Raw genomic sequence first — 25,899 nt, 5'->3', positions numbered from 1 at the left:
ATCAAAATGTCCAGCTCCTAAGGCACGCAGTCAATTTTTTTTGTTGCTCTGTCACTCCACATCAAACTGAGGAATTCTTGGATAATCAGCAGAGATAAACACTTGGGATTTAATTAACATTGCAAATTGTTGGCATAACTACAAATTTCTTGTCAGAACAATAAGTTAACAGAACATGCCAAAAACATGTTACACTGAAAATTCAGTTTTGTCATGACATTTTGCAATTATGTGAAAAAAGCCTCAGTTATTAAATTTATACTGAAACAATCACATGCTTCCTTTGACAATGTAAACAAATCTTATTGAAGTGTTTATGATTAACATGACATGCTTCCTACACAAAAATGATACATGAAAATAAACCAATAACTGCTCAATATAGAAAAGCACCCAAAGAAACCAACTGACTAGTGGTATACTCCATTAAGTCGGGTGAATGAATCTAGGATTATGCTTTACTATTCAGTAATTCTAAATGTGAGATATAATTAATCAAAACTGAAACGAAACCATTGCAAAATACAATTGTTGTAACTTTACTTTTTTATATGTTACAAAAACAAAGCAGCTGATACTTACTGTCTGTATCAAAGACCATGCCCAACCAAATTGTTCCAGGCTGCACCATCTTTTTAAACTGATCAACAATGAACTTGTTTTCCTTTTCGTTAAGTATTCTGACAATATCAGCACCTGGGGCTAAGGGAAAAGTAATTAGTCACAAATGAAATACGTAGTATTCACAATTAAAGATTGAATGTTAGGTAAATTTAATTACTTCAAAAGATACCTTCAAACCCATATACTGAAAATGGGATTAATTAATGAACATGTTTGCATTCCTTAATATCATAATAAATTTCTCAGTTAACTTGAATCATACATGTAATTGAATTGCCTTTCAAGACTAAAAAGTTAAATATGAAAAAACATCTCTGGAAATAGGTTGCTTTTCCATCATATTCTGTATTTTAAACATTATTTATCAATTCAAAACAGGTATTTTCTTTTACCATAATAACTAAAGTGGTGTTCCTGTTGAGAAGATATTCATTTTACAATGTGTTTTTAATTCTTCAAGTCATCAGCTATCTTTAATAACACCACAAGCATTTATAAACTACACCATTATGCAAGCTATATACGAGGTAAAACCTGTTCAATTGTTAGCTTTCTGGTACAACTCGAACGTTTAACAGTAAGGTTACTTTCCTAAGCAATTCCATCCCCCTCCCCAGCCACTGTCACAAGGTGAACCAAATTGTACACAATCTTAGCATCTTATTCGACCCCAAATTGAGCTTCTAACCTCACATCCTCTCCATGACAAACACTGCCTACTTCCACCTCCGTAACATTGCCCATCTCTGCTCCTATTTCAGCCCACCTGATGCTAAAACTCTCATCCATGCCTTTGTCACTTCCAGCTTTGACTATTTCAATGCTCTCCTGGTTGGCATGCCACCCTCCACACTCCGTAAAGTTAAGCTCATCCAAACATCTGCTGCCCGTATCCTATTTCACACCAGGTCTCACTTACATATCATCCCTGTCCTTACTGACCTACATTGGCCCCCAGTATCCAAAGCTTCCAAATTTAATGATCATCCTCATGTTATATCCCTTCATAACCTCACCCCCCCTACTTCTGTAACATCCTCTAGCCCCTCAAACTCCTCCCAAACTCTCCGTTCCTCTGACTCTGGGCTTTTGTGCATCTCCCCTCTCTTCGACCCAGCATTGGCGGTCGTGCCTTCAGCTTTATAGGCCCCAAACAGTCCAATTCCCTCCCTAAACCCTTCCTCCTCTACATCTCCCTATCCTCCGTTAAGACTCTCCTTAAGCTTTTTGTCACCCTTACTAATATCTCCTTCTTTGTTTTGGCATTTTTGTCTGATTTCACCTCTGTGAAGTGCCTTGGAATGTTGTTCTATGTTAAAGGCACTATAAAAATACAAGTTGTTGTTCAATCAGTAACCAAATCTGAAATATTTCATACTATGTGACACACGTCACATAGTATTTTGTACAAAATATACATTCAACAAATATTAAGAAATATTTTAAAAGGAATACAATACCACTGTCTTTGCAGATTTCTTGTGCTTTGCTCATTTTGTAGCCATTTCCTGCATTTGGAATGAAAGTGTACCATTTGCTTTCAAATGGAATCCATGTGACATCAGAATCAAAAGCACATCCTTTAAGAGGAGGAGAGAAGACTTTGTTATATCCAGCTTTCAAATTCAGAGATTTTCAACAGATAACATTTCAGGTAACCCACTATACTTAATAATAAATTAGTACTGTAAAAGTCAGCATCAGTAAATTTTGTAAGATTGTATGAAACACTTATTTTAATTAATTTATATCCTCCATTCCCCATTTTCTCCTTGTTTGCCATCAGGCGTCCATGTTAATGGAGGGGACGCTGCAATTTCAGTGACTGCATTCCAAGGATACAATGCAGAAACCAGCAATCAGCAAGACCAGTAGCTGACAAAATTCCTTTGACCTGCCTTAAATACTACTGGTTCACTGACAGAGCAGAAAATAAAGCTGTACTTATGCAATTACAGGTGCTTGTTGGATATGGTTTCTGAACCATAGACGTTAACAGCAAAGAAGGAAGCCATTTGGCTCATCAGGCCTGTGCTGGGTCTTTGCTAGGGCGATCCAAAACTAGTCCCATTGCCCTGCTCTTTCTTCATATTCATCTATTTTCCTCTGCTTCACATGCTTATCCCCTAAAAATGGAATGGATTGCTCAAATACATAATATATTAGTCTTAGCATAGCAGTGCAGTTTTAATTTAAACTTTTTTTGCATTCCACATTAGCTGGCTTTCAGTTAGAAGAAAGAAAAAGATTGCATTTACGTAGCACCTTATCACATTGTAAAGATGTCCCCAAGTAGTTTACAATCAATGAATTACTTTTGAAATGCACTGACTGCAAATGTGGCAGCCAATTTGTGCACAGCAAGGTTCCACAAACAGCAAGTGACTGAATGACCAGTTAATCTGTTTTTGCTTATGTTGTCTGAAACATAGAAAATAGGAGCAGGAGTAGGCCATTTGGCCCTTCGAGCCTGCTCCGCCATTCAATATGATCATGGCTGATCCTCTATCTCAATACCATATTCCTGCTCTCTCCCCATACCCCTTGATGACTTTTGTGTCTAGAAATCTATCTAGATCCTCTTAAATATATTCAGTGACTTGACCTCCACAGCCTTTTGTGGTAGAGAATTCCACAAGTTCACCACCCTCTGCGCGAAGAAATTTCTCCTCATCTCAGTCCTAAATGTCCTACCCCGTATCCTGAGACCGTGACCCCCTCCTTCTGGACCCCCCAGCCAGGGGAAACATCCTCCCTGCATCCAGTCTGTCTAGCCCTGTCAGAATTTTATATGTTTCAATGAGATCCCCTCTCATTCTTCTAAACTCGAGTGAATACAGGTCAAGTCGACCCAATCTCTCCTCATACGACAGTCCTGCCATCCCAAGAGTCAGTCTGGTGAACCTTTGCTGCACTCCCTCTATGGCAAGTATATCCTTTCTTAGGTAAGGAGACCAAAACTGCACACAATACTCCAGGTGTGGTCTCACCAAGGCCCTGTATAACTGCAGTAAGACATCCTTGCTGCTGTACTCAAATCCTCTTGCAATGAAGGCCAACATACCATTTGCCTTCCTAACTGCTTGGTGCACCTGCATGTTTGCTTTCAGTGACTGGTGTACAAGGACATTTCCCAATCTATCCCTTTGTACATCAACATTTCCCAATCTATCACCATTTAAAAAGTACTCTGCCTTTCTGTTTTTCCTTCCGAAGTTGATAACTTCACATTTATCCATATTATACTGCATCTGCCATTTATTTGCCCACTCACTCAACAGTTGGCCAAGCCACCAGGAGAACTCCCATGTCTTCTTCAAAAGGTGCCATGGGATCTTTTACATTGACTTAAGCAGGCAGACAGCCTTAGTTTAAGGTCTCATCGAAATGATGGCACCTTTGACAAAACAGCACTCACTCAGTGCTGCAATGCATTGTCAGTCTAGATAATTCACTCAAATAACATAGTGGGACTTAAATCCACAACCTTCTGGCTCGCAGGCGAGAGTGCTACCAACTGCGCCAAAAAGGGAGAATACAAAATTGCTACAACAGCAACTTCCAAAGGAGGATCTGAATGACCAACTTAAAGGGCTGAGTAGTCCAGCAAAGGTGAATGGCTATTTACTAGCTTTAAAGGAGGGTTTAAAATAAGCTAAGAGAGAACAACCAAACAAACTTGTGGTTAAGGAACTGGAACATTATAGGGCAACGGCCATGGTAACAGGTGCATCTATCCTAGTGTACTGATTGTTTTCTTATATGGAAGCATCTATGGAGAAACAATTCCAATTATGCTACATCTGAGCAGAAGAACAAAAGAAGAAATCATGAACTGGAGTATTGCTGAAGTGGGTATGTGAGAACACATTAGGAACCCAAAAGAAAAGATAGGCTTCTGCTGAATGGTGATAGTAGATGTCGGGAATGTGTAGTGAAGCTGGAGGACTCTGAACTGATAAAAGTATGACTTCCCTCTTTTAGGAGGTAAATGTTGGCAAGGAATGTGTGTGTGAACATGTGTGTGGCAATCTGCCAAAAATATTTACTTGATGTCAAAGAGTAAGATAGCATAGCGACTAATTGAGAAAATGTGTATTACTCCATCTGCGATGCCTGAAGTAGTTTAGCCCAACCATAACAATCACAGGTCCCTTTAAGCAATTTCAGACTGTCAATCCATGAACCTTCCTAATCATTATCTGCAGTTATTTTGAGCATAATTTCAGCAAAAAAGATTTGAATCAATGGAAGGAAAACCAGGCCTGTTCCTTTCCAGACAAACTCTCTGACCCGCCTGATTTCCCTATATTCTAGTGTGCCTGGATGCCGACTCAGGAAAATCTCCCTTTAGAGGTCTAATTTCCTATTTGATTAAAGGGTTGAAAACTCTTGCTTCAACAATGTAGATTCTTATTTATTTCCTTAAAAATCATTTTCAGAAACTGAGAAGTATATCTAGAAAACTATGAGGTTTTCAAAGCAAACTGAGAGGTAAGAAAGAATATGTTATCTTTATGTTCACATGGTAGAAATACGCTCCTGAGGCCTATGAGATACCGGAATAAAGGAGAACCACAACCTCTTCTGCTAAAATTCTGAAACTGCCGTGGATAGGAATTTCAGATTACTGAATCTTCCTACTAAATTATGGTTGCTGCCAAGACCCATCTAGTTGAGATCAGGTCCAAAAGTATCACCATCTTACAGGACAGCATCTTCAGGCCAAAGGCTTAAAGTGGGGATGCATGAATTTAACAGCCACTTTCATAAAGAATGTAATCAGGTGTTGTGGCTTAAACGAGCTGGGCTTAATTGCCTTATTATACAGATAATGCAATAAAAAGGATCTAAGTCCCTTCACATGAGATATTGTAATCACTGTCACCTAGCACCGTAGGTCAAACATCCACTTTAGTGAAAAGCTTATGATCAGACATAATAGTGTCACTGTCCCAAACTGTGCAGCCTGGGGAGTCAGTCTAGTTTATTTATCAGCTTGGTTCTTCCCAGTGGAATCTCCAGGCTATTATATGACTGAGGAGAGGTCTTTGCAGTTGGCAGAATAAATCATGTATTCCTCAACATGAACCCTCAGCAGATCCCAACTTGTCTTTAAAATGGGCTCTGAGTAATCAATGCATTTACAATTTGTACACAGACTGATTTTAACTTCCACGATAGACACTTCTTGCATTCAAGGCTCAGGTTAGTGAGGAACGTGATGATTATGTTATTATTATGGTTGTTACCATTGTATGAAATATACAAATAAAGGAGAGTTGTCATTTAATTGGATGTCATGTGATGAAACCCCCAGGAATACCTCCAACCAGAAATGACAACTCTGGGATGGGAGGGAGAAAAGACCAATTGGGTTAAGCACAGCAGAGAAGCTGAGTGGGTTGGAAACTAGCCATGAGGAAAAAAAGGAACAAGAAATGTGATTTTAAAAAAAACTAGATATAAAAATAAGATAAGAAATGGCTGCCTTTATGGTCTTGTGAGGAATTGATTGGTTCATGATAACCATGTGACACATCAATCGGCAACTTTATAGGCTTACTGAAGTATTACAGATTTATAATTGTATGTATAGACAGATAAGCTAAATTTACTTTCGAAATACTCATCTTACTGTACTGCTTTAGTGAAGCATTTATAACTGCAAAGTTTGCACAGTTTTTTTTATCCCTGTTTAGCTTTCGGCAGAATTCGTCTGAAGAGGTTTAATGATATGCTGAAATGCTTTGGTTAAAGACTGGTCAGGATCCGGGAAATGTCCAAACTTTAAAACTCAAATCAATACAACGCAACTCTTCGTTAAGAGGAATCAATCTGTCACCCGCGCAAGATTGCCTGACCGTTAGAGGGCGATAAATGCAGCCCTGCATTCCAGCTTTTTAAAGTATAATGTCATTTTTAAACTTATTCTGAATGACCACGTGCTGAGGTAGATTTGAAATCACGAGCGCCCAGCTGTCAATCATCCCCCCCATTCAAGGCGAGATTCTGTCAGGACGACATTCCGGAGCAGCGAGCAATTCTGGATTAAAATTTAACCAGCGGTTAGCGAATAAGTCCAAAATATTATAAAATAGAGCAGAGTACAGATCGTTTATTATAACTTTTCTAACTTGGCGGAGGAGGAGATGAAGCAATGATTTCAAAAATCTCGGAAGTTTTGTTCCGATTTATGAAGGAAAGAAAAGTCCAAAACTCACCCTGTTTGTTTGCGGATGACGAAGAAAAAGGAAGACACCATGCGGCCAAATACACGAAGTAGAAAGCTCGAGTTTTCATAACATCCATAATTAAACCTCAATCTGCAGACGTTTTCCAGACTTTTCACAGTATCTGAAAACAGATGTTAGGAGCCATTACTCCACCCTCATGAACGTTTGAACTTTAGATACGTCATGTTTGCGTTGCTGTGTGGTATGTTGCAAAACGAATTGGCAAAAAAAATAAAACTGGCTAATTTAGTGGGAACTGCGTATGAGGCCAATGTAACTTGCAACGCCTGTTAAGTACGGAGAAAGACAACACACGTGTTAACATTTCCACACGAAACATTCACTTAATTGAAAATACATTTTTAGTTATAAATCTGTGCACAGTCTGTAGTACTACAGGCTGATTGCCAAATGATTTATCAAGCACCAGAATAAAGAAATAATGAAACACTCCAAATTTAGTTGCAAATGTTCATTTTCTTTTAGTTATAAATATTCCAGATAGTTTGTCCAAAAATAAAAGTAACCTTGTGTGACAAGTACAACTTTGTATTTGAAAAATTGCATTGCTTGTTTATATGGTAATACTAGTCAATTGCCCCAGCCCTGGAACTCCACTCCAGTTTCAGCATTTTTTAGTGTAAAATCAGGGCAAGTGCTTTTCCTGGTGAGCAAATTGGGATGAAAGCCATTGCTGCTGGTTTTCTGCCCCAAAATTTCCTAATGAGATTTGGCCCTTCCCACGATCTGCCCACTGAGTTTTTAGCCACCAAATAATATGTAAATGAATACCAGCACAATTGCAGCCCCAAATTTCCCGATTTTACGCTTGCAATGCACTAGGGATAAGTTAGAATGAGAAATATGTGGTGGAATTGAGCTTTTGAGCCTGAGAATTGCTGAAATGTGAGATTTGCTTGAAGTTGTCACAATGCATTCATACTTCAGAATTTGACTTTCCTATAGTTCTTCAAGGAAAAAAATCATGTCAATGGATTGTGGGTGAAAAAGCATATCCACTGCTCCCATGGATAATGTCCCCACAAAGAGTCGTGCGACCGCAGCAGAGGAGCACCAGAATGAGGCCATGCTTCATCACAGTGATCATTCAAAGTGCCATCACGGTCTTAAAGGGGCACTTTCACTGCCATGACATATCAGGAGGGGCTGGAGGCAGAAGTATACAAAGGAGAGCATGAGGATGGCTCTCACTCAGAGGACTTCTCAGTGACTGCTGAAAGGGGCAGCAGAGCTCAACTAATCACTGATGTCTCCTCTTCTACCTTGATCAACACTGCTGTAACTTCTCCCCGCCTTCAAATAAAGGATTGATCCTTCAATCCAGTACCCATCTTAGATCATGACAATACATCACACCTATTTGCCTATAATATGACCACGCCAATAACAATCACCTTATTGAATAAATCAGCACCAAATAAGCGCATCCTTTCCTGTATGACTAATCTCAATGAATAACAGAGCACGACGTAAGTGTGCACTTTCCTTTAATACAATAAACTCCAAAGAAGCTAACCTACTTTTTCCTGGGTGGAAAAGGTGCCTTTTTTTCTCCGATTCTAGTCCGTCTCCAAGGTACAACCTGAAATCCAGTATTGCAAGATGTAGTGGGTGCTCCTGTGCTAAAAGGGGCTAATGGGACTGAGATGGCACTATTCTCATGACATCTTGCTACTGGGAGGGAGCTGCTGCTGACTGCAGGGAATACAGAAAAAAAACTTGCAAGGTTAACAATAAAAGTTTTTATAAATATATTAAGAGAAAGAGAGTGGCTAAGGGAAATGTAGACCCATTAAAGACAGTTGCAGGTGATGATATAATCGACAATAAGGAAATGGCAGTCTTGATAAATGAGTACTTTGCATCAGTCTTCACAGCAGAGGAAGAGGACAAAATTCATGTACACAAACCACTAAAAACTAGTGGACAGATATAAAAAGCAATCAAAAATGCGAATGGAACGTTAGCCTTTATCTCAAGGAGACTGAAATACAATGGGGAAGTTATGCTTCAGTCATATAGAGCCTTGGTCAGACCCCAGCTGAGTACTATATTCAGTTTTGGGCACCGAATGTCAGGAAAGTTATATTGGCCTTGGAGGGGGTACAGCCCAGATTCACCAGAATGATGCCAGGGCTTAAAGGGTTAAATTACAAAGGACAGATTGTATAAACTTGGCTTGTATTCCCTTGAGTTTAGAAGGTTGAGGGTGATTTGATCAAGGTATTTAAATTGATAAAGGGATTTGATAAGGTACATACAGAGAAACTATCTACCTGGCAGAATCCAGAACAAGACGGCATAATCCTAAAATTAGAACTAGACCATTTAGCAGCAAAATCAGAAAGCACTTTTTCACACAAATGGTCATGAATATCTGGAACTTTCTCCCCAAAAGGATGTGGATGCTGGGTCAATTGAAATTTTCAAGACTGAGATCGATTGATTTTGTTGGGTAAGGGTATCAAGGGATATGGAGCAAAGGCGTGTATATCAAATTGAGGTACAGATCAATCATGATCTAATTGAACGGTAGAACAGACTTGAGGTGCTGAAGAGCCTACATCTGTTCCTATGAGGGTCAATTTGATAGACGTTTTTAAAAATTGCTAGGTGTGAAGAATTTGGATCCAGGAAAGTTCTTTTGTAGGACATAGGATTCAAGGACTATGAGGACACAGGTTAAAATTAAGGGTATTGAAAGAAAGTAGAAGATTTAGACACCAATTTTTTAGTAAGATAATTACAGAATTGTAGAACAGATTACTAGCAGTGGTGGCAGAACTGGAAACTATGGCAGGTTTTTAGAAAAGGGAATGCGTGGCTATTAGTTCCAGAACCATGGTAAAGGACCACATGGGAGGTTCGGAAGGGTAGGCTCTATGGCCCAATTTTCTTCTGCTCAAAACTTTTCTATGTTACAAAATAACAATGAAAAGTTCTTTGATTGTTCCATGTCTGGGAACTGTAGTTCCCACAGATTAAAGATATACATTTAATAACCTTCCATTTTACTTTTCAGCTATGTTCTCCCTGTTTACTATTCAGGTCAGGTTATAGTCCAACAGCTTTATTTAAAATCACAAGCTTTCGGAGGCTTCCTCCTTCGTCAGGTGAGTGTGGGATTCCATGAAGGTACTGCATATATATCTCTGACTATATATGCAGTACCTTTATGGAATCCCACACTCACCTGACGAAGGAGGAAGCCTCTGGAAGCTTGTGATTTTAAATAAAGCTGTTGGACTATAACCTGGTGTTGTAAGACTCCTTACATTTGTCCACCCCAGTCCATCACTGGCATCTCCACATCATGACTATTCAGGTCCACAGAGAAACACATCATTCACCAGATGAATTGGTGACAGGTGGCTTGCTCCCAAACATCTGCCAGTGACGTCCTGTAACTGTCTGCCAGGATGTGTGCGAGAACAGTCTGGGGAAATGAGCATAGGTTACTGCGGTTTACTTCACTTAAAAGCTTTAATGAAGTGTCATGAAAATAATTGAAATGTGCCTTTAGGGTGAGCAGTTCTTTTCCAGTTTAATAAACAACCTTGAGTATCATTTATACAATTGCCATTCTATATATTATTAATCCTGTTCCTCATTTGTTTTATTTGGAGAAACCATACAAATCTGCTTTTTCAACAGAATAATTTTGGTCAAAATTAAAACAGACCTCCTGCATTTCTTGTTTTAGTCACTTCTTTTGTAATAAGCAAGATAACATTACAAATGTAGCTACTGCAGGATTGGGTATAGGCCCATTATTGTGATACATATTCATCCTTCAAAGGAACACTTGTGGAAAAAGCCTTGTTATGACATTTGTTTATTTCAAAATTGTAAACATTTTATGATTTTAAAAAAGTGCTTCAACTTACATGGCTGCTCTTCGGATAAAGTTTATAGTCTTCGCAACATTTCGAAGTTGGGACATGTATACAAAATGTTGTTATTGAGCCTGGACTCCCAGCACTGCATATTAGAAGCAATAAGCACTACATCATTTATACAAGATTTTGAAACAAAAATAAAGCTGAAAAAGGTATCAAAAAGAGACAAAGAGCTGGATTCTCCTCTACGATTCTGCCCGAAATTGGACGGGATAGTGGCGGACAATGAGAAAAAAATTGGGAGATGAGGTCTACTGCTGTCTTACTACCTGCCCTGCATTTCTCTCCTCCTGCTCCGCCAGGATTACTGCTGGCCACTCCATCCCTGCCCGCTGCATGTAAATGGCTGCTTCCCAGGGCCGTCATGGGGTGTATGGCGATAGGCCCCAAAAGTGCCGGTGACAACCCCAAGGTACCCCCATGGAGGGAGAGGACCTTGTAGTGGCCCTCTTTCCCTCCATCCTACCCCTAGCAGTAACCACAACCGTCTCGGTTCCATCTCGGCTGAGGCCTTCAGTTTGACATCAATTGCAATCGTCAGAGTGCCTCGCCTCCTTCAATGTTGCTTCTTGCTTTTCTTGTGCTGTTACGACAGTTCACTTCAACACTAGCAGAATTTCCCTCTTTTTTAGGGTGGACTCTCATTTGGTGGCAGCAATCCCGCTGGGAGCCTGCCCATCTATGCAATAACCCCCAACCCAGGAAACTGGGTCAGGGTTCTGGCTGTGTCAAAAGGGTGGGCAGAAGTCCTGCCCTGTTCCAGCAGTTCACTGCCACTGGGAGGGGAATCCTGGGTATCGTATCAATTAAATCCACATTTTTCTGAGTGGGATATGGAATATATCCTATTGATTAACAATCTGTATACCTCACTTGTGACTTCACATGATAGTGATGAAAAGTGTAATTGCATGACTTGAGTGTGACATGAAACTAATGCACAGCTATTACTGAAAAAAGGTTCACCACTTTTTTTTTTAGAATGAAGGCATGTGTCTTTTAGTAGACCCCGTGTGGTGTTGTTCACAAGAGTCAGAGGTTTTATGAGATTAGGGGTATTCGGCACCTTCTAAAAACCCTGGCTCCTGAGAGGCTGCATGTAAATAAGGCCCAGGCCTCAAAATGGCTTGGGCTTCACGGCGATAACAACATGTGGACAGTGGGTGCTCTCCACCTGTTGTGTGTCCCAAGTAATGTTTTCCCCTTGGACAGTATCTAGATTATAACATTACAGGCAGTTATTTGACACCAGTATCAGAAAATCATAGGAACAACTGAATGAAGGTCATTAATGAAGCAGCTAAAGACAGTTCGCTGGCTGATGCACACCCAATCTGGCAGCTAGGTCCTTCAGCCAGCCTGGACACTGGTGGTCCTACCAAGCCACATTTGGAGGTGGACATGAAAATCCTCCTCCCAGAGTACATTCTGTGCCCTTATTTCCCTCAGCACTTCTCCAAGTGATGATGAACATGGAGAAGTAGATTTGTCAGTTGTGGAGTGAGGGAGAGGAGGTGCTGGCAGTAGATGGTGATCAGCAGGCAGTTTGCTTGGCCTTGTATGACCTGAAATCATTAGACTTCATGGAATCTGGAGTTGATGCTGAGGACCCCATGGCCACTCCCACCTCTGGTGGGTCTCTCCCACCAGAGATGAAACAGAACCAGGGATGGTGATGGAAAAGTCTGGGATATTTGCTGCTTGGAGAGTCTGCAGGACATCTCTCCCAACTTCAGCACCAGCAGGGTGCAGGGTCAGTTGTGACAAGATTGCCTTAGACCTAACCTGATAAGATGCCTGGATAATTGCTGATAAGTAATAAGAAAATCAGACAAACCTAACTTTGTATCAATTGTTCACAACTTGATGGCTTGCTGGAGCACTAAGTCAACTGGAGTCACATGCAAACCAGAGCAGGTAGAGGTGGCAGGAAAGCTTCCTTGAAGGACATTAGTGAACCAGTTAAATTTTTATGAAATCTGATAGCCTTTCATGGTTATTTGTCTGGTGCTAGCCCACAAGTTACCAGATTTATTAAATTTAATTTCACAACTTGCCACAGTGGGATTTGAACTCAACCTCTGGGTTGCTGGTCCAGCATCATTACCGCTAGGCTACCATACCCAACAAGGTGCATTGGTTACATATGTATAACGAATAATTATTTTATGATATCCCTAGCCACTACAGTTAGTTACAAAAGATAAGGAAAACAATGGCACTCTAATAATTAGCCATGCACTGCTTTTGATAACTCATGGCTGTAGTAATATACATCAGTATGTGAAAGAGCAGTCCACACAAATAATGATAGTTTTTCCTTCCAGTTTATTTCACAGCTTCCAGTAACAGCAAAAGGCATGGTTCAGAACATATATATACAAAAACACATTTTAGAAGAACACCTTTTAAACATCAAATAAGCCTGCTTTGCTGAGCAAGAAATTTATATATATTTACACCCATCTATATTTTAGAAAATATTTCTCTCTCCATTTTCTGCATGTATCACCAATCCCCACGAGTAGAATTATTTGTACCACAGGTTTCTCCATGATCACCAAAGATGCAGCTCCACAACTGCCTTACAAGAAACACGGGGCAAGAGTTTATTTGGCGCTCACCAAGGTGAGTATTGTTAGTTCGGTGAAATTGAACACTTTCTCATCACGGACACCTAGTATTAACATAAAGCACTCGATAGTCAAATGCGGCATAGGTCACTTAATAAATTTCCCTTAATCTTAACTTCAAAGCAGTAACCTCTCTTGCCCCAATGTAGCATTTCCATTTTGTTCACTTGCAACTCTTGTGACCTCTCAATGAGATTACAAAATGAAATGCAGTTTTGTGCTGTGGTCCTACTCCCTACAGGAACTGAGTTACAATTGCCCAAAACCATTTTGCATAGGAACCTTAACAGACAGAAGAGACTTTCATTTCAAGTTGAATTGAAACCCAGGTCCAAGAGATGAAAAGAGGGTACATCAACCTCACTGTACTCATTTTTCTAGACCACAGCCTGAGAATGAAGTAAAGTCACCCAAAATTAAATACACAGAATCAAGTCAATCTTGGAATCAGAATCTGGTACCTAATTGGGAGTGAGGCATTTAATGTTGAGCTGCCCCTACCCCTTAAATATCATGAAAAAGTCCTCTTATCAAAATAATGTGTCAATAACATCAACTGTGTGTGCAAAAAACGCTGAAAAATACTGAAAGATAACTCATTCAAGCACAATTGCATAGCTCTGAAATTACCCACCTAATTGTACAGAATTTATGGCATTATGGTACAAAATAATCAAAATTAAATTTAAAATCACATAATACATAAGGAGGAATACTACTTTTCAAATTATTTTTAAAAATTAAATTTGACAAGTTCCACAAATTATTTTTTTTGAGAGATAAAGAGTTGATCAAACATCACCACCCACACCTCTTCCTAACCCACGTATTAAAGTTTGGCTGTTAGGACCTCAGTTAAGATTCATTAGATATTTTTTGCAGTGAAATTGATGAATTTTATATACATATAAAAAAACCAAGAAATTGCGAAGTTATAATACTAAAATGGCCATTCAAGCACTGTTACAGATGTTTAATTTTCACGGGTACAATTGCTGAATTTAGTTCACACGATTTAAAAAATAATTCAAGGTAAGGATATTCAGCAATACAATTCAGTAATGCTATGCCTTTTTGGTCTTTATATTATATGCACAAAGCAACAAGTTATGCTCTTTCCTTACACCATATGAGCATTGTGGCATTCACTAAATTGAACTTTCACTAAATTGAACTTTCTAACAGTAGTATAGTCATAGGTAGACCAATGTTCATCAATTAGAACTGCTTCTGTCAAATCACCCAATTAAAAAAATTTCAATAATTAATCTCTACATCTAAATTTTTAATAGTTGCAGCTCTATGAATACGCATACAATAAAAGTACAGCAGAACCTCAAAAATAAAGACTTTGGACCAGAGATGTCTAAAATATCCATATAATGTAATTTTACAAATTAAAACAAGCCTTGCTTTCAAGAGGATTTTACTGTAAACAGTAATTTCAATTTATTGTACACTATTATAATAGTAGGGAGTTATAATAAACCCAGTCCAATAAAAAGAGTAAAACAGAATATAATGTGTACATTAATGTGGTTATTAATGTACATATTATGTTTGGAGAACTGATCAGTTCATAACTGGAATTCTTAACTGAGATTCTGCTGAGGAGGAAGTTACAAGCACTGACATGAAGGAGTTAGGATGATTTCATAAACAATAGCAACTTTCACCAATTTGCACAAGTTATCTAAAACCCAAACATATGTTATGGCTTTTAACACATCATAGATATATATTACTTTTTAAAATATACACATTTGATTTTTCTTTGTGAATATTAAATTTCCAATGGCTTTAAGATATCAATAAATGTCTTTGTCACATATGCAACTGCAGGATATTGCAACACATGATTGGTAGAAGGCTATTATAAGGTTTTTTTTTGGAATTTAGACCTTGCATATATTATGATTCTTTGCAACACTGGAATTTTTATTTAACACAGTATAAAAATAAGTTTTTAAAGCAAATATTTCACAACAGAACACAATAACCTCTGGAAACTGCTACAGTGGTAACTATGTAGCAGTGTTTATCAAAAGTATAAGTAGTGCAAATCAGGAAATATTTATATAAGTGAAACTATTTAGCAATCTATCAAATTAAAAGACAAAGGAAATCAATGTTTTGAAAATTCTCTAAGCATTTTGGTAACAGAACTACCAGTAGGTTTCAATCATGGAATTCCTTAAGTTCTGTTATCATAACTGTACTATCAGCATCTGTGGGATCATTATAACTACGTTCATAGTGTACTGTTCCAAAGGGATTAGCCCATCGCCACTTATTCTTTTTGTACAAAAACCACATAAGTCCACCGATTAGCATTAGGAAAAAAATCACTGTTATCACTAAAGCTGCAACTCTGTGACTGGGTCCTGCAAAACAACAAAAATGAAAAGATTTGTTTTTAATAATACGTTTTTTTTAAAAATGTAAACAAAACTGATTAATAATGAGTATTTGCTTCATTCAGTAAATTAAAACATATTGCAATAATGATTGCTATAAGTAGAATTATGGATGCTTTAACCAAGAATACAAATCCTATAATCTGGCTGCACATTCCCCAGTTTGCCTAACTTGAAACTTGAACTGCTGAAAGCAGACAAAGTGTGATTATCCCACAACGAGTGATAAGGGACATGAACAACTTGGCTCTGAAATTCCATGGGTGTCCATCCCGGCAGTTACACTGGCAGCACGCCCCTGTTGCCCTTTAACACTGACCTTCACTGGAGTTTGCAGGGTCAGTGTGAGGGCATCTCACTTGCATGTGGCAGGCAAGCACACACACTACTTAGGGAGCATCTTTGTTCCCCGCCTGCCCCATATTATTGGAAATGTGACTGGCTGGCTGCCCACTCATGGGGGAAATGTAATTGCTCAGACCACCTCATCCACTACCCCCACCCCCACCCCACACGATACTCTGATGATCCCCCAAAGGCAGGGGGCCGATCCAGGAAATTGAAAAAAATATATTATTCTTCTGGAGGGGTTCAGACTGCTTTGCCTGGCCTGGACACCACTGGTGGAATCATTTTTAATGTCCCTTGCACTCTGTCGTTCTTTCAATGTGTAGAAAAAAGGTATCATATGTCCAAAAGCTAAACAAAGTACCTGGCACCTTAGATGTCACTTGTGGAGGCTGAGAAAATCTTTGTGGCATAAAAGTTGAGGTCAGTGGGGACTTTCATGGCTACTGATATTGCATGGCAGATGGTTGACTCTGGAACTTGGTGGACTAGATGTTACATTTTAGTCACAAACCCCGTTACGAGCCTTTTCATGCACTGCTTCTCCGCCATGTCCAGGAAGCCGACTGTTGTGGCGCCCTAGCTGCTTGATGTGCGCCTCCTATGCCCTCTGTGCTCTCACGGCGCTCTCTACTCCTGCTGTCCCACTACAACATTCCCATCAATGGTCTATACACTCAGGCTGCCAAACAGAAAACTTCTGTGTACTGTTGATTTATTTCACTACTAAGGTGCTACTTGGAAATCTTCATGTTTGCTAAACTCACCAACTCTAGGTCTGACCTGGAGTAAAATACAATTTGACTGTGTAGCTATCTGCATGTCTTAATTTGTGACAAGATTGGAGTGGTAAGATTCTTCATATCAGCGCTAAACATGGATCAATAGTTTATTGCTTCCTACCAACATTGCACCACTTTGAATTCACATTTACTTTTTCCCTAAAATGAACAGACAGGAAAATCTAGTTTAACATGTCAGGCAAGAATTAAGAAAGAGTCATTTAAGGATGTGATTGTAAAACTTACGCATTGGAGCTTTGCAAACAAGTCTGCTATGACTCTTCGAACAGCTGGTTAGAATCCATGTCCCATTTCTGGATGATATAACAGCACACTTATCATTTGGTGGAACTGTGAGATTTGTATTAATCCAGTTAGCATAAGTAAGGTTCGAGCCATCTAGCCACTGTAAGGATTTATCTGTGTAGAAACACAAACGTGTAAACTCGATTAACAAATTACTGTGGCAGGTATATTTGAATCTTAACTGAGGGAAATCTTTAGAAGTATTTGATTGTGATTATGATGCAGATGTGAAGATTTTTTAAAAACCTGTTGCAGTTTTTCTTTAGTTAGGGAGTTATGATATATTGTCTTACATTGCTAGTTAACAATACAAATGACAAATTGAGACAACTACTGCACATCAATGAATGGTTATGGATGACAGTGGCAGTTTGCAGTAGTAAATGATAATTGAATATGGGTAATTTGCTACGTTTGGTTCTGGTGTTTCCCCATCCCTTTTATTAATATGTGTGTGTGCGCTCATGCACGGAGGTTGATATTAGTGGTAGCTTAGCAATGGGGACCAGTTCTTCAATTTCTCCGGCTCCACAGTCTCTCCAGTATTGTGCTCAGACTTTGAGGTTCCATTTGTGCCTAGAGGACTGCAGTTTTATTGCACTAATAGTCTCGGTCCAATTGCTGTAAATTGCAAATACAGGCAGCAACACCCAAGTTATATTATAGGCTTCCCTTGCTGCAAATTGCACTCTACCAGCCAGGAGAGAAATCTATCCAGAGCTTCATTACTGGTGTTAGGTGGCAGCATCTAGTTTGTCACAACAATAAAAAGACGCTACAATAATTTTAAGAAGGTACTCCCTGAGCTCTTTTTAAACCCAGCTTCACAATATGTTGGCGTTGTATTCTACATGGTGCCAAGTGCAGCTGATGTGAAACAGCCTACTTGAGGGAGTCTCATTCTTGTAGGCTTTAGTCAGTTTTGGATTAGGATCTGATTCTGGAGTTACACTGTCACTTTTATGTTGATGCTAAGTGGTTTTGTGTGTGGCAACGCAAAAAATTCAAAAATGTTGTATAAGTGCACCTGAAGAAAGGCATTACATGTCCAGTGGGTAATCTCAACTTTTCCTTTGAATTTATTATAGAAATGCATTTATTTAATTTGTCATAAAACCACAAATTAATGCTTTGGAGAAAAATCAGTAGATTTGGGAATTAACATAAAGCTTATTACAGTACCTCAAAGAACTGCCTTAAGAAGTCTGTCATTACTTTCTTCATATTTTAAGTGTAGGAATAAGTTAATTAGATGGTCATCAAAATAGTGAAATTTAGCTCTTCAAATATGAAAAAGTGTGGATTTCTGTCAAATATGAATGCGGCACAATAGAGCATTGGAGACAGTATCATGTGAATACCTTCTCTTATGTACAAGGGTCTAGCCTATGTTTAGCAACAGCTCAGTACAACCGAGATTGCAAAATTGAAGGTGATAAACCCATATCCTTCAACATAGCATACGATGACAATAGTCCATATGTCCTATGCCCTGACATTTATTTTATTTTCTCTCTTCTAGCACTTATTCATGCATTATATAAGTGTCAGCATTGCTCAGCTGGTAGCACTCTCACCTGAGAATCAAAAGGTTATAGTTTGAAGTCCTTCTCCAGGATCTGTGCACATAATCTAGGCTGACATCCAGTGCTGTAAATCTTGCTGTTTGTGGGACTGTGCTTTGTACAAAATGGCCATCAAATTTGCTTATATTAAAATTCAGCAAGTAATTCAATGTGAAGAACTTTAGAACATTTGTGAGGGAAGTGATAACGAGCTATATAAATGCAAGCGTTTGGTTCTTTTTTAAATATGCAATTGAATATTGGAGTAACAGCATAAAAAGCCACCTAGTGGGCAGATGTGCTTTGTACCCACTATCCCCCACACCACTAAACAGTTGACCTTACATCTTACTGAATGCAAGTTAAGCCGGCCCCTACACAGAGAAGAAAAAGACAGAGGGAGAGGAGTCATCCCACAACTCATTTTGGAACAAAACTGATCGCTAGTTTACTGTGTTCCAGTGGGTTAGTGTTTTAGGATCCAATTGGAGAAAAGGGAAAAAAATAACTAGAAAATGCAGTGTCAAATGTTTAAAAAAATCATTCCTTGTATATGATTACTGGTATGTATATATAAATGCAGGATTTTTCACATGTACCAAGGTTTCTTTTCATTGCTCAAACATATGCCCTTACCTGTAAGATCTTGAAAAATCCCCAGCCAGACTCGTCCAGTGATTCCCTGATCATCTTGTATTTGTCTTGTTACAAAATCATTTTCTTCTCTGTTTTTTATGCTCAGAACAGTAGCAGAAGGATCTAGATTTTAAAAGTTTGTATTTTGCAATTAACAATAAAAGTGAATGTTATTTAATACTTAGTAAGTATTTTCTAAATGGTGAGAAACTAGGAACTGTACAGAAGCAGAGAGTTCAAGTACACATCATTAAAAGCCAACAGACAGGTGCAAAAAGACTAATGGAATGTTAGCCCATCTCTCAAGAAAGTTGGAATACAAAGAGGAGGAGGAAGTTCTGCTTCAGTTGTATAGAGCCTTGGTCAAATCCCATCTGGAGTACTGCGTTCAGTTTTGAGCACCTTAGGAAGGATATATTTGCCTTGGAGGGGGTGGTGCAGATTCACCAGAATGATATCTGGGCTTAGAGGGTTAACTAATGAGGACAGGTTGCATAAACTGAGCTTGTATTCCCTTGAGTGTAGAAGATTAAGGTGTTTAAAATGTTAAAAAGATTTAATAGGGCAGATAAGGAGAAACTATTTCCTCTAGTTGGGGAATCAAGAAGGGGACATAATCTTAAAATTGGAGCTAGGCCATTCAGGAGTGAAATCAGGAAGCATTTTTTCACAAAAGGTAGTAGAAATTTGGAACTCTTCCAAAAGGCTGTGGGTGCTGGGTCAATTGGAGCTTTCAAAACCCAGATAGATAGGTTTTTGTTAGGTACAGGCATCAATGGGTATGGAGTAAAGGCAGGTAAATAGAGTTGAGGTACAGAACAGCCATGATCTAACTGAATGACAGAGCAGGATCAAGGGGCTGAATGGTCTACTCCTATTCCTACGTTCTTAAAGATTTTACTGAGATGATTACATAGCTACATAAAAAAGTTATACTTTGCAGAATTCGTTGCTTATACATTTTAGTTTTAGTTGTTTCAACTTTTGGGCCCTAAACAGGCAATCTATAGATTATAGAATGGAGCGACATGAACTACTATTAATTACATTCTAAATTAGACAGAGCAAAAAAAGATCGCAAGCTTAAATCAACCTTTTTAAACCAGTAATGAATCCAAAATACTGTACACGCAGAGTGCCTCATCACAGGTGTTGGATGTTTTCCTCAGCACTACCAGGTGCTGCAGTAAGTTGCACCAAACATAGAAGCAGAACATACCTAGCTCACGACAAACTGATTTGGTTTCTTCCATGGTAAATAGAGACCAGTTATATAAACCCATGTCAAATGCATAGCAGTGTTCTCGGAATCTGATCCATGGTGACTTCCCATTTTTCTGGGGGCAGAATTTTGAGTTTTTTTCTTGCGGATTAGGTGATGTATCTGCAAAAAGATATTTTCAGTGATACCTTTAATGTGATACAGACTCTCTTTACCTTAAAAGTATCTTAACTGTAGAATAGAATAGGTCACATTAACAATTATTTTGTTAACTCCGAGTTACATTAACATATTCTGCATGCACTGAAAAGATTTTCCCCGTAAGGATGTTTGTGTCAAAAGCAGGGCAATGGTATTCAGTGTTAGTGCCACAGACGGATACATGTTGTAATCATCCTTCACTCAGATCTTCAGCTAAGTGCAGCATTTCCCAGCTTGGAAAAAGGGAAGAGCAATAACAGAACAGAATCACAACTAGGAAGTTTTTTGTACCTCTTGGTGGCAGGCTACTGGAGACATCAATGGCAGCAATTTGCACCCCCCCACAAAAAAAAACCCAAATGAAAATAAAAGTTAAAATGAAAAATTAAACCATTAAAGTTGAGTCAGGCAGGACCTTATGGCTGTTCACATTAACTTCATCACTGTGTGATTGTAAGATAAATCCAACTGAATCCCCACTCACCCAAGTCAGTTTGAATAATTAAAAGCCATCCTAAAATTTCTCCCAATACTAATCAGTAATCTGCATACAGGACGCCAAAATGCCACTACTATAATATTAGATATAATAGCACAAATACATCAGAGAGCGTTGAAGAAGATACAATGGTGTGAACGTGCTATGTGCATGTACATAAAAAAACAATGGGGCATAAGCTAGTATGGAGAATTTCATCATAATTGGTTTTTCAATCATCTGAGCGCAAGACAGCTACCAACAGTAGTCTGCAAGAACGTGCTCCATTTTGCTATAAAGCAACACAAAAACTTGTTCATAGTCAACTGGAAACTTGGGAGCATTCTGATTTGTCAACGCCAGTGGAACCAAGGTACTACATTATGTAGTCAGGGTGCTAGTGATGTAATTATATCATGAAAAATTATTGGCAAGTAAAATCAAGCCCAAAGATGTTTTATAAATACATTAAGAGCAAGAGGATAACTACGGAACGAGTAGGGCCGATTAGAGACCAAAAAGGTAACCTATGTGTGGAGGCGGAAGATGCTGGTATTGTTCTTAATGAATACGTTGCGTCTGTCTTCACAAAAGAGAGGGATGATGCAGACATTGTAGTTAAGGAAGAGTGTGAAATATTGGATGGGATAAACAGTGAGAGAGGAAGTATTCAGGGGATTATCATCTTTGAAAGTAGATAAATCACCAGGGCCAGATGAAATGTATCCCAGGCTGTTAAAAGAAGCAAGGGTGGAAATAGCGGAGGCTCTGACCACCATTTTCCAATCCTCACTGGAGACAGGTGTGGTGCCAGGAGGATTGGAGGATTGCTAACGTTGTACCATTGTTTAAAAAGGGAGCGAGGGATAGGCCTAGTAATTATAGGCAGTCTAACCTCGGTGGTGAGCAAATTATTGGAATCAATTCTGAAGGACAGGATAAACAAACAGTCACTTGGAAAGGCACCGAGTAATCAAGGACAGCATAGATTTGTTAAGGGACGGTCATGTCTGAGCAACTTGATCGAATTTTTTGAGGAGGTAACAAGGAGGGTCGCGATGAGGATACTGCATTTGATGAAGTCGACATGGATTTTAGCAAGGCTTTTGACAAGGTCCCACATGGCAGACTGGTCAAAAAAGTACAAGCCCATGGGATCCAAGGAAGAGTGGCAAGTTGGATCCAAAATTGTCTCAGTGGCAGGAAACAAAGGGTAATGGTCGATGGGTGTTTTTGTGACTGGAAGGCTGTTTCTAGTGGGGTTCCACTGGGCTCAGTACTAGGTCCCTTGCTTTTTGTGGTTTATATTAATGATTTGGAATTAAATGTAGAGGGCATAATTAAGAAGTTTGCAAATGATACAAAAATTGGCTGTGTGGTTGATAGTGAGGAGGAAAACTGTAGACTGCAGGAAGATATTAATGGACTGATCAGGTGGGCAGAAAAGTGGCAAATGGAATTCAATCCAGGAGAAGTGTGAGGTGATGCATTTGGGGAGGGCGAACAAGGGAGTACACAATAAATGGGAGGATACTGAAAGATGTACAGGAAGTGAGGGACTTTGGAATGCATGTCCACAGATCCCTGAAGGTAGCAGGACAGGCAGATAAGGTGGTTAAGAAGGCATATGGAATACTTTCCTTTTATTAGCCCGGGGCATAGAATGTATGAGGAGGGAGGTTATGCTGGAACTGTACAAAACACTGGTTAGGCCACAGCTTGAGTACTGTATATAGTTCTGGTCACCACATTACAGGAAGGATGTAATTGCACTAGAGAGGGTACAGAGGAGATTTATGAGGATGTTGCCAGGACTGGAGAATTTTAGCTATGAGGAAAGATTGGATAGGCTGGGGTTGTTCTCTTTTGAACAGAGGAGGCTGAGGGGAGATTTAATTGAGGTGTACAAAATTATGAGGGGCCCAGATAGAGTGGATAGGAAAGACCTATTTCCCTTAGCAAAGAGGTCAATAACCAGAGGTCATAGATTTAAAATGATTGGTAGAAGCATTAGAGGGGAGCTGAAGAAAAATGTTTTCACCCAGAGGGTGGTGGGGGTCTGGAACTCACTGCCTGAAAGGGTGGTTGAGGCAGAAACCATCAACTCATTTACAAAGAACCTGGATGTGCACCTGAAGTCACGTGACCTACAAGGCTACGGACCAAGTGCTGGAAAGTGGGATTAGGCTGGGTGGCTCATTTTCAGACGGCGCGGACACCATGGGCCGAATGGCCTCCTTCTCATGTCGTAAATTTTCTATGATTCTATATCAATGAGCTAAAGTTTAAGTCCTATTTGTTCTGGTGAAAATACAACAAATTCAGAATAACTGAAAATTTTTGATTAAATTTTGTTAAATTAAAAGTACCATCATTTGTTTCACTGGTTACGGCCTGGATTTCCAGCAGAAATGAAGCGTTTTTCTTTTAGAAATTCCAGAACTTTACTTGTGCTTTCTTATATTTACGTCTTATAAATAATGCTTTGTTTTACGCTTATATAAAAGTTATTCTGAATTAGATTTTTTGATACATGAAAACATAGTTTGCTTTCACTTCCACAATTCTGGGAAAGAGTAAATTATTTTGTCAGACTTTGATACGTACTTCTACTCTGTGAAGCATAACATATAGCTCCTTCACCAATTCTGTTACAGCTAGTGCGGTTCCAAAAGCCTTTAGTGTCCATATACACACAACTGCCATTTGAATTAAGATGTGTATACTCCCACGGTTTGTATTCTGAATTGCTTCCATCTGACCATTCGAATGTCGATCCTTCCTGGTATAACAAAAGGAAAATTAAATAAAAGGAATAATTGCCATGAGTTAATTAATAATTATAATGGATCTTTGAGATGAGACATTAAACTGAGGCCCCCTCTTCCAACGGAGGAAGACGTAAAAGATCCCATGGCACTATTTGTAGAAGTGCAGGGAATTCTCCCAATGTATCTGGCCAAACATCTTCCCTCAACCAACACCACGAAAGAGAGACTGACTGGCCATTCATTAATTTGCTCTTTCTGGGACCTTGCTGGGCACAAATTGGCTGCTATGTTTGCCTAAATAACGACAGTGACTGCATTTCCAGTGATTGTAAAGTGCCACGGGACATCCTGAACACATGATAAAGCACTACATAAATGCTTTTGTTAAAAATGTCAGTTAGCAGCTCAAAACAGTCTTTCTAATGGAGAGTTAGTAATGTGTTTTTCTCATACAGTTCTAACTCTGGTTATGTTACAACTATTCTAACAAGGCAAAAGAAGGAAGTTACAAATTTAAAAATGAATTTTACATTCTTATTTCTCTGCAAAGCAGTCTCCCTGATCATGCAAAGGCAACCATACATACAGTCTTGACTTTGTGCAACAGTGTAAAACGGGTGATAGCAAGTCGGCAGCCCGTTTTACATCTCTTCTGATTTTGGACTTCTCATACACCTTCTAGCTAAAAAGTCAGACTAGTGGAGGCATTGCAGGAGGTAAGCTGTCTGGGGAACCTATTGCTGGGGAGTCATAAAAGCAAAGACATAGTAACAGAAAGTAAAGCTCTTACAAAAAAAAGCTACTAAATATCTCTGTATAGGTTGTACATCATTTTTAAACAGCAATGTACTGATTTTTGCTTGTGGACACTATATTAATGTGATACAGTTAAGATGACAATGTGCTGTTTTAGAAAACTTACATCTTGGCTGAACAAGCCAATCCAAAGAGGAAAACCGTCTGACTTCACGAAGTGCTTCAGGAACAAATGCTGAGATTCATCATAGACACTGACAAGTTGATATCCAGACATTTTGCATTGTTGCAGTGCATCATACCAATTCACCTTCTTCTGAATCAACTTGTACGTGTGGTTTCCATGTTGCACTTTATCAAGTGGAGGCTGAAAGTCACTTGGATTAGGAGCTTAAAAAAAAATCACAAAAAAATGTTAAAATTGAACTATAAATTTGTATTCTCCATTTATAACATATTGTATTATTGAGGGAAAAAACTTCAGCTTCCTGACTTCTCAATCCCAGAAATGTTGCACAAAATGCACCTGCTTTTTCTGTACTGAGACTTACAACAATGAAATGGGACAGAAATAGTGCTACAGTATTCAAAGAGTTAATACAGATTATATTATTCACTGCAGATCGACATGTGGACCTCCCCAGGAGGTTGTCAAAGACAGACAGGATAAAACAATTTCCCTCAGCGCACGAGTGCTGCTTTAGGTACAGGTACAGGTATAGAGATCTGCAGAATACAAAATACTGCAGATACTGGAAATCTGAAATAAAAAACAGAAAATGCTGTAAACTCACAGCAGCTCAGGCAGTATCTGTGGGGAGAGGAAGGTATGGTTAATCTTTCAGGTTGAGGTAAGATTTAATTTTGAAAGCAAACAATGTCTCTTGAGGAAAACTTAGGAGGGGAAAGAGAAGGAAAGTGAGAAGGCCTCTGGCCATCTGTCATTGGGGGAATGTGAGGGAATGGGAAGGTCAGCGGTCGGAAGGGTAAGTGTGAGGTGAATG

The 25,899-nt window shown here is 39.0% G+C and overlaps 2 protein-coding genes across 4 annotated transcripts in view; both read right to left on the bottom strand.

Moving 5' to 3' along the window:
* The window catches only part of cd302 (CD302 molecule), a 32,573-nt gene extending 25,518 nt beyond the window's left edge, over positions 1–7,055 (bottom strand). The window contains exons 1-3 of one of the 2 annotated variants that reach the window (XM_067987401.1): positions 6,849–7,055; positions 2,085–2,204; positions 583–702 (exon numbers count right to left, since the gene is read on the bottom strand). In XM_067987401.1, the coding sequence (XP_067843502.1) occupies positions 583–702; positions 2,085–2,204; positions 6,849–6,936 (328 nt within the window). In that variant the 5' untranslated portion in view covers positions 6,937–7,055. The remainder of the gene's footprint in view (positions 1–582; positions 703–2,084; positions 2,205–6,848) is intronic. The other variant, XM_067987400.1, reaches the window with a different exon arrangement.
* Positions 7,056–13,088: 6,033 nt separating this feature from the next.
* The window catches only part of ly75 (lymphocyte antigen 75), a 116,565-nt gene continuing 103,754 nt past the window's right edge, over positions 13,089–25,899 (bottom strand). For both annotated transcript variants that reach the window (XM_067987396.1, XM_067987397.1), the window contains exons 30-35: positions 25,062–25,285; positions 23,976–24,150; positions 20,687–20,851; positions 19,468–19,590; positions 17,207–17,380; positions 13,089–15,797 (exon numbers count right to left, since the gene is read on the bottom strand). In XM_067987396.1, coding sequence (XP_067843497.1) covers positions 15,592–15,797; positions 17,207–17,380; positions 19,468–19,590; positions 20,687–20,851; positions 23,976–24,150; positions 25,062–25,285 — 1,067 coding nt within the window. In that variant the 3' untranslated portion in view covers positions 13,089–15,591. The remainder of the gene's footprint in view (positions 15,798–17,206; positions 17,381–19,467; positions 19,591–20,686; positions 20,852–23,975; positions 24,151–25,061; positions 25,286–25,899) is intronic.

Source organism: Heptranchias perlo, chromosome 7 (assembly GCF_035084215.1).
Source record: "Heptranchias perlo isolate sHepPer1 chromosome 7, sHepPer1.hap1, whole genome shotgun sequence".
Taxonomy (NCBI): Eukaryota; Metazoa; Chordata; class Chondrichthyes; order Hexanchiformes; family Hexanchidae; genus Heptranchias; species Heptranchias perlo.
The sequence above is the reverse complement of the archived record's forward strand: the minus strand, read 5'-3'. Positions and strand labels throughout refer to the sequence as shown.